Source organism: Nycticebus coucang, chromosome 2 (genome assembly GCF_027406575.1).
Source record: "Nycticebus coucang isolate mNycCou1 chromosome 2, mNycCou1.pri, whole genome shotgun sequence".
NCBI classification, from domain to species: Eukaryota; Metazoa; Chordata; class Mammalia; order Primates; family Lorisidae; genus Nycticebus; species Nycticebus coucang.
In genome coordinates this window covers 125,279,435-125,298,138 of record NC_069781.1, presented here as the reverse complement: position 1 = coordinate 125,298,138, position 18,704 = coordinate 125,279,435, and the positions used below count along the sequence as shown (strand labels likewise).

Sequence of the window (18,704 nt, the reverse complement as noted above, 5' to 3'; positions counted from 1 at the left end):
ACCATGTTTAGTTCATTGGCAGGATTTACATTTTAGTTTCATTTACGTAGAGATTCAAATTGCGAATCAAGAGTGAGCAAAAATGTTGTAGGCCACTGAGTATCAGGCTCGAAGGGCACACGCTGGGTATTAAATCTTTGCACCAAACTGTCCCTGCCTAAGAATAACACAGGCCACTCAGACCTCAGCTGTAGCCGATGTCACCTAAATTCATTTAAGCTGTTTTTCACATCAGGCTTAATGTATCAGATCACAGAATTTAGGAACTAAGCAGGGGGAGGGGGCACCTATTAGACTGCAAATTAAATGCAGTATTCCCTAAGGGGGAATGTAGCAGATATTGGACTAATTCTATACTTCACCTTAGTCCAAAGGGCTAAGTGTGCTTAGCGATGAATAATTTTTCTATAAACCCTTAGCCTGACCCTGGCTGGCTAAAGGAATCTTAGTAGAGAGATGTGGTTACCCTGGATACACTGACTGTGAGGCACAGCCTAAAATTACCTGGTCAAAATAATTTTGTGCAGATTTCTGGTATAGCTCGCCCTCAATTTTTCACATTTTTTATAATTTCTTCTTCAACATGAGCCTCACTTCTTTACTCCTTTGTGCTGAAGTAAATGATGTCGAATATTTGATTTTGCACTGAAAATTGTTCAGTGCAGACAACCTCTCACCTCCCTAAATCATTCTCCAACTTGTCTGCATGTGGTATGTTCTGGATGCTGGAAAGCCCAAATAGCAGGTATCTTCAGGTCTATTTTCAAAATCTTCCACTGATACCTTTCTTTTCTATGTGGCTCTTGGCAAATGATTTAACGTTCAAGAACTCTACCTCCCTCAATGCATAAGACATGGGAAATACTCCTGTCTAACAGTTATGTAAAACTAATTACCATGGTTTGGAGACTATGGTTTTTGAAATAAAACTCACACCAAATTACTAAAATTAAAAATTAAATGGAATTTGGATTGGCAAAATAAGATGAATTATTTTTAAAGGCAGTTAAAAAATGCCATTGCTATTGCTAAAAACTAATCATTTTAAACACTTTAGATAGTTTTATTTTTATTTATTTATTTTTATTATTATTTTTTTTTTGTGGTTTTTGGCCAGGGCTGGGCTTGAACCTGCCACCTCTGGCATATGGGACAGGCGCCCTACCCCGTTGAGCCACAAGCACCGCCCTAGATAGTTTTATTTTTAAATCACAGCAAAAAACAGCAGCACTCAGTATCTATTTTTGGTATTAAGACAAAGAAGAACAAGTAAAAGGTATATCATTTTGAAAATGGTTTCCATTATCTCAAATATTTTAATCCAAATGCCAAATACCAATCCAAAATACACTGTTTTATTTTTGTAGCATTTTGAAAACAGTTTCCCTTTTCCCAAATTCTATGAAACATAGTTTGCTTATTTTCAAAATGAACATAAATCAGGCATTCAAACCTATGATTGGATAAGGTATCTGTAGTTCTCAGTTACCATGTTAAAGTAAATTATACTAAGCCATCAAAACAATACCCACATTCATTGATTGCATTTATACAATCATTTTGTTTTCTGGGACACTCCTCAATACAATTAGAAGGGCTAAATAAAAACTATTCTTGTGAAATTGAAAATGGTAAAAACAATTTTTAATTCTTTTCTTACTCTTAAAGATATTGTTCTCCGTATGGAATGTGCTGAACTTACCTTACTTTTATATCTCTGATCTCCCAGTTTTAACTGGACAAATATCTCTGTCACGTTTCCTCCTGAGACATTCTTCCCTTCTAACAAAGTTATACTTATAATCCCATTCCACAGTTGGTTCTTCCTCAAGGACTCTGAGAGTCGTAGGTTACGTATCAAAGAGGACTAAAACAAAAAATAAAGATGACATGTAAACTTGCTGATAATTCTTGAGAGTGGCTCTGGTGATCATAAGAATTCCAGTTTTCAGTATTTGATTTAAAAAGTCCCTCCCTGCTTTGGTAAAAAGGGTTACTCTTCATTGGTTTTGCAAACCTGCAGTCCCAGTTATGACACTTTCTTCTCGAGTACTGGACTTGCAATAATACCGTCAAGAATCTAAGCAACACTGTGATTTGGCACTGGCCTGCACTCCCACCCACTGTGCTCTTTGGTAGAAATCCTCAAACTGGGCCTGTAGCTATTTTAATAGTATGAAGGAAAGAAAGGCATTTTGGGAAACAGAGATATAAGAGCAAGGAAATAAAATACTCCTGGGCATATAGAAACAATAGCTTTGAATGTATCCTTCACATTTGAAAATGTGCCTACTTCCCTTCATTCCTTGGGCTACTGTTAATACCGAAAGGCCAACACTACCATGACATTCACCAGCTCCAAACAGTGGCCTGTCCAGATGAGTTTTGCAGATGTGAGGGGGGTCTACACCATGGAGCAGGGTGTGTAAAGTACCTCTCAGAGTGCCTAGGACCCAGTAGGGGTTCACTAACTGTTAACTTGGATATTTTTATTCTTTTATTTTTTATTAAATCATAAACACATAGATCATGTATGCATTAATGCATATATGGGGTACCACGTGCTGATTTCATATAGAATTAGAAGCATTTACATCACACTGGTTAATATATACCTTGTCTTGTCTACTTAATTATTGCGTTAAGACATTTATACTCTGTACTTACTAAATCTGACAAGTACCCTTGCATTATGCACCATAGGTGTAATCCCACCATTCACCCTCCCTCCATCTGCCCTCTAATATACACCTTATAAAAAAGGCAGACACCTCATTATTGAATTATAAACAGAACATATACATTTTATTTTTAATTTCTACTGTGTAAATTTTGCAATCTTTGCAATACACAAAGATGAAGAAAACATCATAATAAACTCCATGTCATTAATTATTCACCAGATTCAATGTTTTGCTCCTTTCTCCTATCCCTTCATTATCTTTTCTGGCTGAAATACTCGAAAGCAAAATCCGTATTTGTTTTTACTTAACCAGCACATCATGATCAGACACGACAAAACTGACTGTACTTCCCTTAATAACTCAATACCTCAAGCATATTCACATTCAACCAGGCATTTTCCTGGCTAGCGTGAGTGAGGGACCCCACATAGCCCCTCTGCCGCACTCAGCTGGCAGAGTCCACTTATGTTCTCCACGCAGGAGGAGAAACGGCCCAAGCACAGACGTCTTTCTATGAAGGAGAAATAAACGGGCTAAAGGATATAAATGGTGCGAAGTATCACAGTAAAGCAATGAATTTCTGACGCTATATATTCATTCCTGTCATCTGCTCACGATACCTGCTAGATCATTTAGACACCAATTCACCTGGACATCAGTTGGTCTCAATTTATCACAACAAATGGTATGTCAGAGCATATTAATTAGAAACTCACATACCTCATCACACCCACATCACTCCACTGACTCTTAATAAATGATGCAACAATGCCATTCCAGGCGTTTTGCTGATTGTTTTGTGATGACCTTAAGAGAAATACGTTTAAGGACTATGCATTCCCAAACTTCCTATCTGTGTTGCTTTTCTCTTGAAACACACACACACAGTTTTGGGGGTACCAAAACACAGCAGAGTGGGCAACTGTGGAAAGAATTAATTTACAAAAAGAAAAAAATCCCTCTCCTCTTGTAACCATGAATTTTTTCTTTACTCTCATACACACACCCCCACATACACACACTTACACGGGTAAGATAGAATGCAATCAATAATTAAGGTTTATGAAAGTTAAAATTAAGCAATTTTATTATGTTAAAAACAACATACAGCATCGCAATGGACATACACACATACATGTGTATGCATATATAGATGAGAGACATATCGACATTCCTAACACATTTTATAGCTTATTAAGTACATGGGCTGAAAACATCTACCTTTAGAACAAAAATGATTCATAGACCTGCCACGCTTCTTCCTTTTGCTTTTCTGTTTTTCTTCTCCTTCAAGTTTGACTCGCCAACCAACAAGCTAAAGTATGACCTGTCCCACGGCCATGCTTCAAAGTTCCGACAGATATATTCCTCCCTAAACACTGCAACTATTTCACAATCCTTTTTATAAAAAAGGGAGTAATGTCCACACAGGATCAAAGGGCATCCTACAGTCTGGCAATTGCCTAAGAAAAATGGCAGCACGCTCATGAAATATGCCCTAAAATAATTTTGCGGCTTGGTATGTCCTAATTTCAAATTGGATGTTTATCTTGGAAAGGCTTCTATCTAACTTGTCCACAAAAAAAGCCCCACTTAGCTCTCTGAGCTCTGTGGAAATGGAATCCAAAGCTGGTTATTAAGGGGGCGTGGAGATGGGTTCCATATGGCGGAACAGCATGGGAGGGCAAGGCTGAGGCCTGTATCAGGCGCGGCTTGGCTGGAGCTCCTGATCTATCCACGGACACTCGTTGCATTACACCATAACATCTGGATTATTGCTTGTAATGTCCCTGGGAAATATCCACTTTCCATCAAAGCTTTTATCTATCTCCGTCGGACTTTGAACATTTTAGTATTTAACACAGTCATGTTTGATCTGATGGACTTGTTCTTTGCTGTCCAAGATTCTCCCCACCCCCCTCCTAAAGGCAGTGCAAGCAAGGATTTATCGCAAAGTTCACAGATAGAAAAGAACACAAGACCTTTGTTCTACTTATTTCAGCCTAAATATTTCTGCAAAACCCACTATAAGGTTATCTCCAAAATAAAGTTTCGTCTGTGAGTCATAAATTGGGGGTGCTTTTAAGAAGTCTCTTAATTACTTTATCATTTCTCTTCCACCCCTGATAGGCCTGATGAGGTTCAAGACAGAGAGCCTGTGCCGGGGGGCAGGGCCTGGGTGCTCTGCTGCAGAGCTGGCCTCTCAAAATCTTCTGCACTCCTCAAACACGGCCTTTTCCCCACAATAAATCGACTCATCTGCACTCACTCAGTTCGCTGAATAGTTTAGGTTTTCATGTCTGTGCCCAAGCCTATAAGTGGCATTTGTCATCTTAATGCATCCTGGAATGTGAAAGGAGAGAAGAAAATGACCCGGGGAAGGGAGAGGCCAGCCCACCTGAAATGAGACACACACCCAGAGATGGCGCTAAGTTTCTGGTCCTGACCCTCATCCCTCAGCAGACATGAGAGAGCAAATACAGTACGTCGGGGCTTTGTTATTGTTCTCCTTCCTCCCCAAGGAGCAGAAGCTTTTGCCATTTCTATGTTGATTCATTCACGTACTCTCCTCTTCAGCCCCCACCCCACCAACTCCACACTCATAAACGGCGACTTCCCCCTAAAACACACACCTTAGCTGTAAGAGTGAAAACAAAGTGGGGCGTTCCACTGGTGAACATGCTGACTTTAGTAAAATGGAGATAGCTTTGAAAATAGTAGTTCATTTCTAGGTCACGACAATCGCAGAGCCCAAGCAGGAAGGGAAGAAACTCCCAAGTGAGACTGAAATTATATACAGTGGATTCAAACATGGAGAGCATCTTCAGAAGTTTTTTATACAGGTTACAGACTCTTAAAATAGTGAATGGACTGTCATAGCCTGGGGCTACTGCTTGGTGACATGTGTCAAGGATTTTGGCCCCGGGCATGCTGGGGCCACGGTGATCCGAATTCCAGGATCTAGTTTTCCTGGTGTGGCTGCAACGGAAAACCTAGGGATGATGGGCAGGTCAGCTCAGTGCCTCCCATTTATCCCAAGCCAGAATGAGTGGTGGAGAGGTCAGAAGTAAAGGAATACTGAAAGGACGGCCTGATACAGGAGCTGGGGCCACAGCCTGCAGCCCTTGAAAGCAAGGTCACCCTTAGCGATGCCATGCTCTGCAACTGAATTGGCTGACCTATGGCAATTATCCAAAACACTCCTTTGAATATAATACCTCCCTACTCCAAAAAATAATAGTAATAATAAAACCCAAATATCAAACAAATATCAAGAAAAAGCACTGACCAGGGCATGCCTACCAGATGCCAAATATAGCACAGGCACTTTATATATTATCTCAGTGACAGAAGTGTAAGCGCATCAGCGTTCCCACGTTGCCAAGCCATTCTCCCTAGATTCTCATGGATTACTTTTCCTTAGTCACCATGAGAAAGTAAGTAGTCAATGGAAATAAATGCATGGAAAAAAGCCAAATAACTTTGTAAGAAAAATCACTAGGAAAGCCAGATTCCAACTATATTGACCACTGCTTTGAAAAACTAAGAGAAAACATTCAGCACGTAAAAGGTTTCACTGAAATATTCCTTTCAAGTTTTGTCAACATGTAAAACTACTGCTCCTTGTCAACAGCTTTTATAGCATAACATGAAAAGATCCACACGTCGTACAACAGGCTCCTAGCAAAGAGCCTCCTTGCCAGCTCCCTTATATCATCTGAAGAGGGTTCTGCAGACACAAATTCTTCTAAAACTACACACATATCTGCATAAGGATATGAAGAAAACCTTTTAAATTTCCCACATGCATAGGAAAGATGAGATTTACATTTGCGTATGAAAACTGCATCACAGTCCTAAGGACAGGAATAATCTTTGTGTATAAAAGCTTTGCTATTAAATTTAATAGTTTTTAATTATAAGGAAATATCATTTTTGTACTTAACAAAAAATAGATTGAGAAGATAAAAAGAAAAATAAAGACTGTCAAATTACCCAATGACTCCAGAGTTTAGGACCAAGAAAATTCTTCTAATGTATTTCCTGCTGTCAAAAAAAGAACACAGAGAAGAAACTGAAGGCCGTGTGATTCAACGAGATTTTCCAGGAAGCCCAAAGTTTACTACGATGCTCATACGCACCAGTATTTATAATCTAGCATTTCTTGATTCATTCAACATTCTCCCATCACCCAAGGGTTAGCAGCGGAGCTACTGGCCTGTAAGGCTTCCCTGTCCCTCCATCCCCAGCATCCTCCTTCATGCTCTAATCTGTACCAGTGGTTCTCAAACTCGAAGATGTTTGAGAATCACCCAGTGGACTTCTGAAAAGATAGCTGGGCCTCATTCCCAGAATTTCTGATTGAAGAGATCTAAGATGGGGGTCAAGAAGTTTCTTTTTTTCTTTTATTAAGTCATATGCACATAGATCATGAATACATTTATGCTTTTGTGAGGTACAATGTGTTATTTTTTTAATACAATTTGAAATGGTTGCATCAAACTAATTAATATAGCTTTCACCTCATGTACTTAATTATTGCGTTAAGACCTTTTTTTTTTTATTTGTAGAGACAGAGTCTCACTGTACCGCCCTCGAGTAGAGTGCCGTGGCGTCACACGGCTCACAGCAACCTCTACTCTTGGGCTTATGCGATTCTCTTGCCTCAGCCTCCCCAGCAGCTGGGACTACAGGCACCTGCCACAACACCTGGCTATTTTTTTTATTGCAGTTTGGCTGGGGCTGGGTTTGAACCCGCCACCCTTGGCATATGGGGCCGGCGCCCTACTCACTGAGCCACAGGCACCGCCCTTTATTTATTTTTTTTTATTAAATCATAGCTGTGCACATTGATATGATCATGGGGCATCATTCACTAGCTTCACAGACCGTTTGACATACTTTCATCACACTGGTTAACATAGCCTTCCTGGCCTTCTCTCAGTTACTGTGCCAAGACACTTACATTCCACATTTACCAAGTTTCACATATACCCTTGTAAGATGCACCGCTGGTATAATCCCACCTACTTGGTAGATTTGACTTGTACCCTTACCATATGCTCCATAGGCGTGGTCCACCATTAACTCTCCCTCTATCGAACCTCCCTCCTCTCCTCTCCTCCCCCTCTACTTTTCTCCTTCATCCTAGGCTATAGTTGTGATCTATCTTTCATAAGAAAATGTAATTATAAATTGGTTTCATAAAAGTATTGAGTGAGTACATTGGATACTTTTTCTTCCATTCTTGACATACTTCACTAAGAAGAATATTTTCCAGTTCCATCCAAGTAAACATGAAAGAGGTAAAGTCTCCATCTTTTTAAGGCTGTATAGTATTCTGTGGTATACATATACCACAATTTATTAATCCATTCATGGGTCGATGGGCACTTGGGCTTCTTCCATGACTTGACAATTATGAATTGAGCCACAATGAACAATCTGGTGTAAATATCTTTGTTGCAAAGTGATTTTTGGTCTTTCGGATATATACCTAGCAGAGGAATTGTGGGATCAAACGACAGGTCTACTTTTAGATACCTGAGTGTTCTCCAAACTTCTTTCCAAAAGGAATGTATTAGCTTGCATTCCCATCAGCAGTGCAGAAGTGTTCCCTTTTCTTCACATCCATGCCAACATCTGTAGTTTTAGGATTTTATGATGTGGACTACTCTTACTGGAGTTAGATGAAATCTCAAGGTGGTTTTGATTTGCATTTCTTTGATGATTAAAGATGATGAGCATTTTTCATGTGTCTGTAGACCATGCACCTGTCTTCTTCAGAGAAGCTTCTGTTCAAGTCTCTTGCCCACCCTGAGATGGGATCATTTGTTCTTTCCTTACTAATTAGTTTGAGTTCTCTGTGGATTCTGGTTATCAAACCTTTGTCAGAAACATAACCTGCAAATATCGTCTCCCATATGGAGGGCCGTCTACTTGCTTTACTTACTGTGCTCTTGGCAGTGCAGAAGATTTTTGGTTTGATAAGATCCCAGTAATGTATTTTTGGTATAGCTTCAAATGCCCAGGGGGTCCTTCTCATAAAGTATTCTCCCAGGCCAATTTCTTCAAGTGTTTCCCCTGCACTCTCTCCAAGAATCCTTATAGTTTCATGTCTTAAATTTAGGTATTTTATCCAGTAAGAGTTAATTTTTGTTAGAGGTGAAAGTTGTGGGTCTAGTTTCAGTCTTCTACAAGTCGCCAGCCAGTTCAGCCAGCAGCATTTGTTAAATAGGAAATCTTTCCCCCAATTTATATTTTTGATAGGCTTGTCGAAGTTCAAATGACAGTAAGTTTCTGGGTTCATCTCTTGGTTCTCAATTCCATTTCATTCATCTACCTCTCTATTTTGGTGCCAGTACCATGCTGTTTTGATCACTATAGATTTATAGTATAGTCTGAAGTCTGTAGCATGCATGATTCCTCCTGATTTGTTTTTATTTCTGAGTAATGTCTTGGCTACTCGAGGTTTTTTATGTTTCCATATAAAAATGAAGTACTAATTTTTCCAGATCTTTAAAGGAAGAAGTTTCATTTGTAACAATTTCTAGCTGTTGCTGGTCCAGGAGGGACACACTGAAAACCAAATTGTTTGGAGCTCCATAATAAACAGTCTGGAGCTCTTGCTATGTGCCACACTGTTTAATGCTGAAATGTTCCGATTCATTCCATCTTCCTTCTCATTTGGTAAGATTCACTCCAGAATCACTAAAGATTCACTTTCTTTCTCTAAAAGCTTCCTCTGAGTCCAGCATTCAGCCCACCTCACCCACCTCCAAAGGCCTGTAGACTCCAAAGGCCAGAAGACTCTCATCGCACCCTCTAAACACCACCACCCCTACCAGTCTTCAATTCTGACAGCTGGGTCTAATTCTTCTTTGCATCCAAGGCCAGGATTCCTACCATTATAAAAGTGTGTGCTCAATGAATGCTATTTATTATTCTAATGTTATTGAGAGAGATCTGATGACATGTTAAGGAAGACAGTGCCTCTGTTGCTCTGGCCTCAAGGTGCACCAGCTTTGATAGTTCCAATAATTTCATGGCCTCACCTTCACATGGCTGCAAGCTCCAGAAAAGAGGGGACCACCTAGAGGTCATTCTTCTCTGGCTAAGGCTGACCTAGACTTCACAAACAAGGCAGAAGGATGGAGATGAAGACTTTCAGCAGTGGAGCAGCGCAGTGCCACATCTCCATCCATTGACCGACTGACAGACAGATGATAGATCGAGGCCCTATAAAATCAAATTCCCAAGTCGTGTATCCCAAAAGTCACCCATGAAGTGGCCCCTACATATGGAAAATGGGAAATTGTAGCTAAAAGTACCTTTATTTACAAAATGATGGCCAACATGTAGAAAATATTTTATAAGTATTTTATAAATTTCTGTGGATAGAAATAATGAAGACATAAAGTACATAGATTAGCAACATTAGATCATGAAAGAGTGTGGAGGGCCCTTATACAATGTATCGATCTGGCACAAAAACAGGATGGCGGAGGCGTACTTTAGGAAACCTGCTTGCAGGCTGCGCCCTGGCAACAACCTTGCCGCCCCGTGCCCTTTGTGCTCATTGGAGAGATATCTAAGTCAAGAAACTGACAACAGGAAGTGTCCTACAGTATATATACAGAGTGCTGTAAACAAGGTTGGAGAGGGCTTTTCCATCCTGCTCTCCCCGGACAAGGTTAGAGCTTTTCCATCCTGCTCTCCCCGGACAAGCTGCTTGCCCCCGATAATAAACCTGCTGAAAGCTGATTGCGTTGGTGTGTTCGTCCCTGCTGGCCGGCGGCTGAGCGACACCGACAAAAGAGAGGCTGGCAGATAGAGATATGTGTATAGATAAATGTGCCTGTTTTGAGCATGCAATTCTCTAACCGCTTTGAGTTTAGCCAAGAAAATAAAAAGGTAAAAGGCATTAGTCTGAGTGGGTATTTGAATTTAGTTAAGAATGTGTGAACAGGGCGGTGCCTGTGGCTCAACGGAGTAGGGTGCCGGCCCCATATGCTGGAAGAGGCGGGTTCAAACCCAGCCCCAGCCAAAAGCTGCACAAAAACACACACAGACACACACACACAAAAAAACAAACAGAATGTGTGAACATGATAAAGAGAAAAACAAAAAAACATTTTATTGATTGAGAAAGTGTCCCAAGAACAATATCCTCCTTTTAGTTCCTCAAATGAGCCATATTTCCTCTTGCATGAAGGTTTTGCTTGTACTACTTCCTACACAGAAGACAGATGTGTGTGTTCAATTAAAGAAAGATGTGCAGTGAGAAGAGCTTTACCCAGAAGGTGGGAGGAGAGGCAGCTCTTCTAGGTTGAGTAACTCCTCTCAACCCAAAGCTGTATAACTATGTACAAAGCAACCCTAAAACTTCTTATTTTCCACCTGAGCTCTGATGACAGAACAGCTCATTTAAGACAGGTAGGTAGGTAGGTATGTGGGCAGACAGACAGACACACAGAGAAATGAAGCTTCCCTCCAAATTCTGTGACCATCCTCTTTCAATTTATGTTCTCTCACATCAAACCAGCCTTGTGTCGATTCCTCTGCCAGCTAGTGGGGGACCTAAAAACTGTAGCCTGTAGAGATCAGCCTGTGCAATAACCAAGAAGAACTGAAACAAAAGAACACGGCCCCAAATTGGCAACAATGGTCAACTGGTTTCAGTTGGAAAATAAAGCACTGGTGCACTAGTGCAGGTCACGCCTTTGTCTGTTACACTGCTGACATACTGATGCCTAAAACAGTGGTGCAAAAGATGGCTGCTGTAGGAGTCCATACTTCTCTGACAATTCATCTCAAGAAAATACAATTCACAACTAAAGAGCCACTGTCACCAGACATGGCACTTACACATCCCCCCCAGAGTAGGGTTGTCTGTTTGTGGGAGGTACCTGTACACACATGTGAGTAAAGTTCCTGAATACAGCTGGTGACTTATCAGATCCATTTTTATAACTTCTTTTCCCCTATGTTTGACTATTTGGTAGGATAGAAGTAACTGCTGTTAATTGCTTTTAAATCTCTATAACTGTTACATGTATTAGAAAAGAGAGAAGCAGGGCTTGGAAACAAATCTATTCAGATCAAAATGCTGTATAGTAAACACACAAATAAAACTAGTTATCTGGCCCAGGCCCTATGAAATCAATTCCCAAGTCGTGTTTAAATGCTCATTTTAAAGTGCTCTTTGATGAAATCTAAACCTGTTTTCAAAGGCACTTTCTATGTATTTACTACATTGGTGTTTAGGCCCAAATAGTAAGCAGTGTGTGCCAAGGGTCCGCCATTCAGAAACCTTTTGGATGACGCGAAATTATAAACTCACAGTGTTAAGAAGAAATTATCTAAATAAAGCTAAATTTTTTATGAAAAAAATATTGAGGTGAAAAGTCTGTGATATTTTAGATGGAATAAATTACTCAAGCTAAGTAATCTTCTTTATGTCAAACCATTACATAATGTGGAAACCATACAAAGAAATCTTACAGTTTAGAAATACCAAGAGCTAGACCGAACAGCACGTTTTAACTACTATTAAAAAGGGTTAATCACAGTGTCTATAAACTTTCCACGTGACTCATTTTTAGAAACCAAAACTAGAAGCGATGCACTTTTCTCTTTAAAATTGCATCTTCCCCAAAGCAAAAAGCCAACATAACAAGGGCAATTCTTCGGCAATACAGAACTTGCCTGTCTCAAATCCAATAACAAATCTTTCAAAGAACTTTATTCATCTGTGATTCTATTAAACATACATAGGAGGTTTGGGCATATATTACACAGTCCTAAGCCCCGTACACTGAAGTCGAAATTCTAGAAACAATCATGGGGAGAAAAGAAAAAGAAAACAACACTGACAACAGCTCTGTTCCAAGACACAACTCTGCAGGATACGTATAAATACTGCGCTCTGGGATCCCCTGTTCCTTTCATATTTTTGATATCTTTATCCAGGCCGTCAACATTTCTTCTATTCCTGCTCATTCCTTGGGCCATTCTTCCATAACCTCTCCTGTCCTCCCCAGACTCCCATATTCCCCAAGCTCACAATTTTTCTTTCTAGCCTTTATGTTCTTCCACAAACTGCCAGTGCTCTTCCACAGACCAAAGCTCCCTAACTAAAGATGGTTATTGATGTACAGGACCAGTGTTTTAGTGCAGCAGCAGAATCAATAAACGAGAAAATACTGCTTTGTCAGGCTTCACCAAAGCATGCTGGGAGACTTTACTGCGCTGGGTGGTTACAGCAGAAACTCTTAACACGGGAGAGCGCAGCGGGGCCTCTCTCCTGTGCTGAGAAATGATGTTCTTCTACCCTCTAGTGACTATAAAGGAATAGGGCAAAAGTTGGAGGAATTTTTGAGACAGCTCAATGTCATTATTTATTATCTTTTAATTTGGGAACCAAGTAAAGTGATACAAAATATCTTATCACAGCTCTTTTAAAGTATTCAAAATGCACAGGTGTATAATTTTGGTAAGTATGAGTTGGAACTCTGGTTCCTGGGGATTTATGAAAGCAAGATTTGGAAAGTTTGTCTCTCTTCCTAGGCGACTAGTACCCATCAGATTGAAATTCAGGCTCTCTGTCTCCTGCTGTCCCTCTGAATCAATCTCTTTCTCACACACACATACCCTCAGTGAGATGGAGATGTCTCTCGTATCAAACTCCTTATTTTATAGGGAAATGAGCACCTGAGGTATAATAGGATTATAAAACTGAGCTTGTGTGTGTGTGTGCAAGTATACGCATACACAGAGATGGTTCATGCATCCTCTTCTGAGGACACACACCACCACCATCAGCACCTTTCAGAAACTGAACTGGAAAAAAGAGAGTCTAAAATATTGCATTTTTTTAACAGCAATTAATTTTTGTTGATCCTTTCTCTTTAAAAAGCAGCAGGGCCACTAAATTAAATTATAAATTCTTGTTTGGTTTATTTTTACACTAATTTTCACATGCAATCATTTAAGTTTCAATGTGCTAATTTAATAACGTGGTAAATTAATAATGCATTACTACACTTTTTTTTATAAAGTAGATAGTATTATAGGATTGCTGAAAAGATACTAAGAATGTAAAAAAATCACCAGGACTTCATAAGGAAATCTTTAAAGTATCTTTTGCCAAAAATGCAATAAATGCTGTTTTCAGAACCTATAAAAGGGGCATGAAATTTAACACACATGCCTCTCAATCTTTTCATTGCCCCTATAACACCGATGCTAGTTTCCATCTAACAGTAAATAACTTCCTAAAGGACTAAATCTAACCACGCTAAACTCTAAATAATCCAAGCTTAATGAAGTGTAACATTCTAACATGGCTAATACATATAAAATGTCACCGCTAAAGCAAGCGTCAGTTCAGATATTTGGCTACACTCGTATTAAATAGTATTTTTAAAGGAAGGTTGTTTTCTTCCTATTCATAACAGCAGTAAGAAAAAAAAAAATGCCGTGACATGTAAAGGTCAGATAACATCAACTGTGCATACATTTGTGTTTGCTAAAAGATAAAGTTTTTAACCAAATGATCAAAGAAAAGGCAAGTATATTTACCTTACTGGCACTTAACCGCTTCCGATTTGACCAACGCTAAGGATTGAGTCCAGGGAGTTTTGAAAATGGCAAAATGAAACAGAGAGAAACAGAATCATTAGCAATGTAATTATATTACATTAGATGGCGTACATTACATTCAGATGACTAACACCCAAGTTCTGCTTAGTTAGTTTTACTTAACCACAGTTAAGCAAAACAGCAGAACCAAAGAAAAGTTTATCTATTGTGGATATTAGTAGTTGTGTTACATTATTTTCTCAAATATTCAGTATGAAAAGGCAATGGCACCCTGTTCAATTCTCAGGAATATATTTTTAAAATTACCTTAAAACACTGTAATTTTCTCTCTACAAAAAAGGCAGAAAGATTTGTCCTACTTGAAATGTTCGGAGATTATTACAAAAATATTCCTGAAATTCATGACCAATGTTAGTTTATGTTTACGTTTCTGTGGTTTTCCATGCTAGAAAAAGGAATTCCAATTATTTTCACGGATTAAATCTCCATATTCAAAATCATAGGAAAAAAATCTGAATCATCCTTGTACAATTAAGAAACATGGGTTAATACAGCACTGAGAGAAGGAAGCAAACATTTTCTGAGCAGCAAGAACCTTCATCATTGATCCTTTTTGATCATGCACTTGTGATGCTAAGGCTGTTGAATTTCACCTACAAATTATCTCCTAGCAAAATCCTCTCGTTACTCGTATCACGCTTTGGTATTGCAAAGCTCTACTCTGGCTAGTTAACCAGCTAACTGGTTGTTACAACTGGGATACATTCGGGAGATTACAACTCAATATGAACCTAATTGAGCAGACCACATTTACTATTATGCTTAAGGAATAAAATACCTTCAGGTAAATGACCTCTCCACTTTGCTGGTAACTTTTCTCAATAAATTTGAAGCCAGAAAATAAACAGTCTTCAGAGGAAATCCACTTACATTTCATTGACTAGTAACTAGAAATATTGGTCCAGAAATGAATGGGAAATAGTCTTCATTCATAACATTTTCCCTGGTGAAATTGTGAGTTTAACTTTCATACACGACAGAGTACCACCTGGGTATTAGAACCCGGTGTTTTTATTTTTAAATATTTTGCCAACAAAATAACAGGTATTTTCACTCAAAACAAACTGACTACCTCTTACAAGATGCAGAGGGCTATTTAGAGCCCTTTGACACACAAAAGCCTCATTTTATATTTATAACAATTATTCGATTATTATATACAAAAGATAAAACAGATAAAGAAATTAATGGAAAAACACTATTAACTATTCACCTACTACAGTGCGACCAACTCCCATGGATTGAGTGTCTCTACCCAACTCCAAGTACCACATTTGATAATCTCAATCTTCACATCCCGATAAAACAGATAGACACTCTTGCTATTCCCATTTGGTACATAAGCAAATTATAGCTGAGAAAGTTAAATTCTTCTGTAAATTTCACCATATCACTGGTGGAACTAGGATTCAAACCCCGGCAGTCAGCTGACAGAACACATAATTTTATTTTTTTTTTTATTTTTTATTTTTTAATTTTTTTATTAAATCATAACTGTATACAATGATATGATTATGGGGCATTATACACTCACTTCATAATTTTAACTACAATCTTATTTTTATCAAAAAAAAAAAAAAAAAAGTAAGCTTGTCAGCACTGCAGCCAGTGTCTCCCCTCCTGCCTGTTCCACTGAGATACACTTAAATCCAGGAATGTAATAATAAATTAATACACATTTTGCACATGCTAAGATTTTTGTCAACTTGGTTCTAAAGCAACAGACACTACCTCCATGATGGAAAGGAAAGGGTATAAAACTGAGGATTTAAACTGAAATCTCCCCATTGGAGTTTAAATGGAAAGGGACTGGCTAGGCAAAGCACAGGGCTCTTTTTAAGGTAGTCAAACCATTTTGTATAATATTATAATGAAGGAAAAAATAAAATGGAAATAAATAAACAGATTATCTCAATTAAATAATTTGTGGATCTCCAGTCCCAAGTGCTAGTCTGGCTCACTTAAAATCCCAGTGTACAAAACTCAATGAAAAGAACAAATGTGTTCTGATGTCTATTTTACCCGAAGGGCCCACGCTATCCACTATGCTGAATGGCCACACATGGCTCAGAATAAAGCGTTCCTCTGTCAGTTTTGTCCGATCGAATACAACATAAACACAAAAAGAAAACTACCCATCAGAGAAAATGAGAACAAGTAGGGTTTTCTATATTATAATACTCCCGTAAAAGAATATGTGAAATAAATCCATTGCATACTAGGTCTCTGCCAGACAGAGAACAAAGAAAACAAGAGAAGATGCGAGTGAGCAGACAGTCTGCACAAAGCTGCGTGATGTCAACACACAAGGCAAGGACTCCCACTAAATAAGATGAGAACAGTCGCTTCTCTTTGGACTCTGCACAGATACTCTTTGAGATGTGTTACAAAAACAAATCCAAGCTGCATCGAGTATTAATCACTCTGCAATTGGAAATAAACTGAGAATAAAATGGTATTACTTTAAAACTCCACACGGTGGCAAATAGTTAAAATGTATTTTAGGCACCAATGTTGCTGCTACGCATAACCTAATATATTATAGAAAAAGTCACAAGGGCAGTTATTTAAATAGGCGGTTATTTTCATGGGCAAATTATCCAACTTTACAAACCCCACTTAAATATAGATGACATTTTTAGAACATATCAGCTGGCAGGTGTTCAACCATGTGGCAAATGACACATATTTGCATTGAATGTTATTTTAACCTGGCAGCCAGTTCAACTAGCCGGTCACCTACTATACCCATTGACCATGAATCCAGAGTTATAGACGCATTGGTAATAATGTCAAGACTAAGAAGAAAATCCCACCATCATAGAGGATGGGACAAAATAAATTTTCAACATCAATTGAAGACATTTTAACATCAAAATATCCATGTTATAATGGTGTCAAATGTTAACAGTGCTACTTTTTAAAAAAAAAAAAAAAGGGTAATAAATAGTTTTGTTCAGTTATTGTCAAGTAAGTTCCCATAGGTAAGGCATTCAAATTAAAAATAACATTTATTTTCTTGGTCATTTGGCAAAGTCAAAGTCACACTACAGTTTTTCTCCCCCTCTTTAAGCGAACTTCTGTCAGTTTACCAGCAAATCGCTCAGACGTTCATCATGGAACAAGTTACAATTCAAAGCGTAAGCGTTGTCAAAACGCAGGCTATTCTCTCCTCATCCACCCCACAGCCTCAGTTCAGGAAGAATCACTGGAGGATTAGTTTATAAACAGGCTTCCTATTTTCATACTGGATTCTGTGCTGAATTGTAATGCATCACAAACTTTTTTAAAAAGGTATTTTTTAGCGTTGACTTTAAAAGCACATTTCAAATAAGTTACAATCAAAGTTCCTTTCTGCTGTCATTTTAATTATTGGAATCACAAGGTACAATTCCTAAAGATCGATTTTTATCCACACTTTTGCTCATGAGAACAGAGTCCGACCATCTTATGACAAAATCAAATGCTTCACAACTACTCTAAGTGTTGTCAAGAAATAGCATATTAACTAGAAAGCTGTAATAGATGTCTTCAAGATATAGTATATTAGCTAGAAACTTCCATGTAATAGACCAGAAAACATTAAAATATGTAGCTTTCTGAAAGCATCCTGGGGAAAACTTGGTAGCTAAGAGTGAAAAAGAAAAAAAATGAGAAACCAGAATGCTGGAGATGTACATTTGATAAGCTTGCTAATATACAAGGCAGTAATTAAGTTCTGGAAATGCTTTTCATAACTGAATAATGCCTAAGTCATCTAGGAGCTAAAAAAAATTAACGAGAAACCTTAACACTTAGAAAACATATATTTTAAATGATCTATTATGAGAAAACCATAAGCAGCATGTAAATTTTCATAATAGCTATTATAACCACATCCCTAGCTAAAACAGAGATAATTCCTTAATGGATTTTCTTTTTAAAAGAGAGGATGTGCGTAACATGGATAGGCACTCTATGAAGTCTCTGTAAAAGTATTTGTTTCCTCCCATAATTATAAAAATGTCAGCTGCCTGCTAGTCCAGTAATCGAACGACAATTGCAATGAAGAGTTTGAAAAGAACAAAAGATCAACACTTACATGTCTCTTGAAATCACCCTGTTTTACTACTAGGTTCAAATTTAAGACAATCACCCCCATGTCATCTTCCAAACTGTTTGGATCTTCCAATTTTAAAATATGTTCAGTTGTTCTACAAATAAAAAGCAACAAATAATTTTAGCTCTCACGAATAACCCTGTATAGTTCTCACAAGGCAGCAGGAGCTTAAGGTAAAAGTCTCCTACTTCTGAATAAGGATTAAATACAATGCTAAAAAAGCACCAAATTTAATGAAAATGAACCAGACAGATTCA

The 18,704-nt window shown here is 38.4% G+C and overlaps 1 protein-coding gene across 8 annotated transcripts in view; it reads right to left on the bottom strand.

Moving 5' to 3' along the window:
• MCTP2 (multiple C2 and transmembrane domain containing 2) overlaps nt 1-18,704 on the bottom strand; it is a 254,048-nt gene that overhangs the window by 141,213 nt on the left and 94,131 nt on the right. For 4 of the 8 annotated variants that reach the window (XM_053581770.1, XM_053581767.1, XM_053581769.1 and 1 more), the window contains exons 7-9: nt 18,430-18,541; nt 14,268-14,303; nt 1,703-1,867 (exon numbers count right to left, since the gene is read on the bottom strand). In XM_053581770.1, the coding sequence (XP_053437745.1) occupies nt 1,703-1,867; nt 14,268-14,303; nt 18,430-18,541 (313 nt within the window). Of the gene's footprint in view, nt 1-1,702; nt 1,868-3,404; nt 3,492-3,905; nt 4,059-14,267; nt 14,304-18,429; nt 18,542-18,704 lie in introns of those variants that run through there. The other 4 variants (XM_053581771.1, XM_053581772.1, XM_053581773.1 and 1 more) reach the window with 3 other exon arrangements.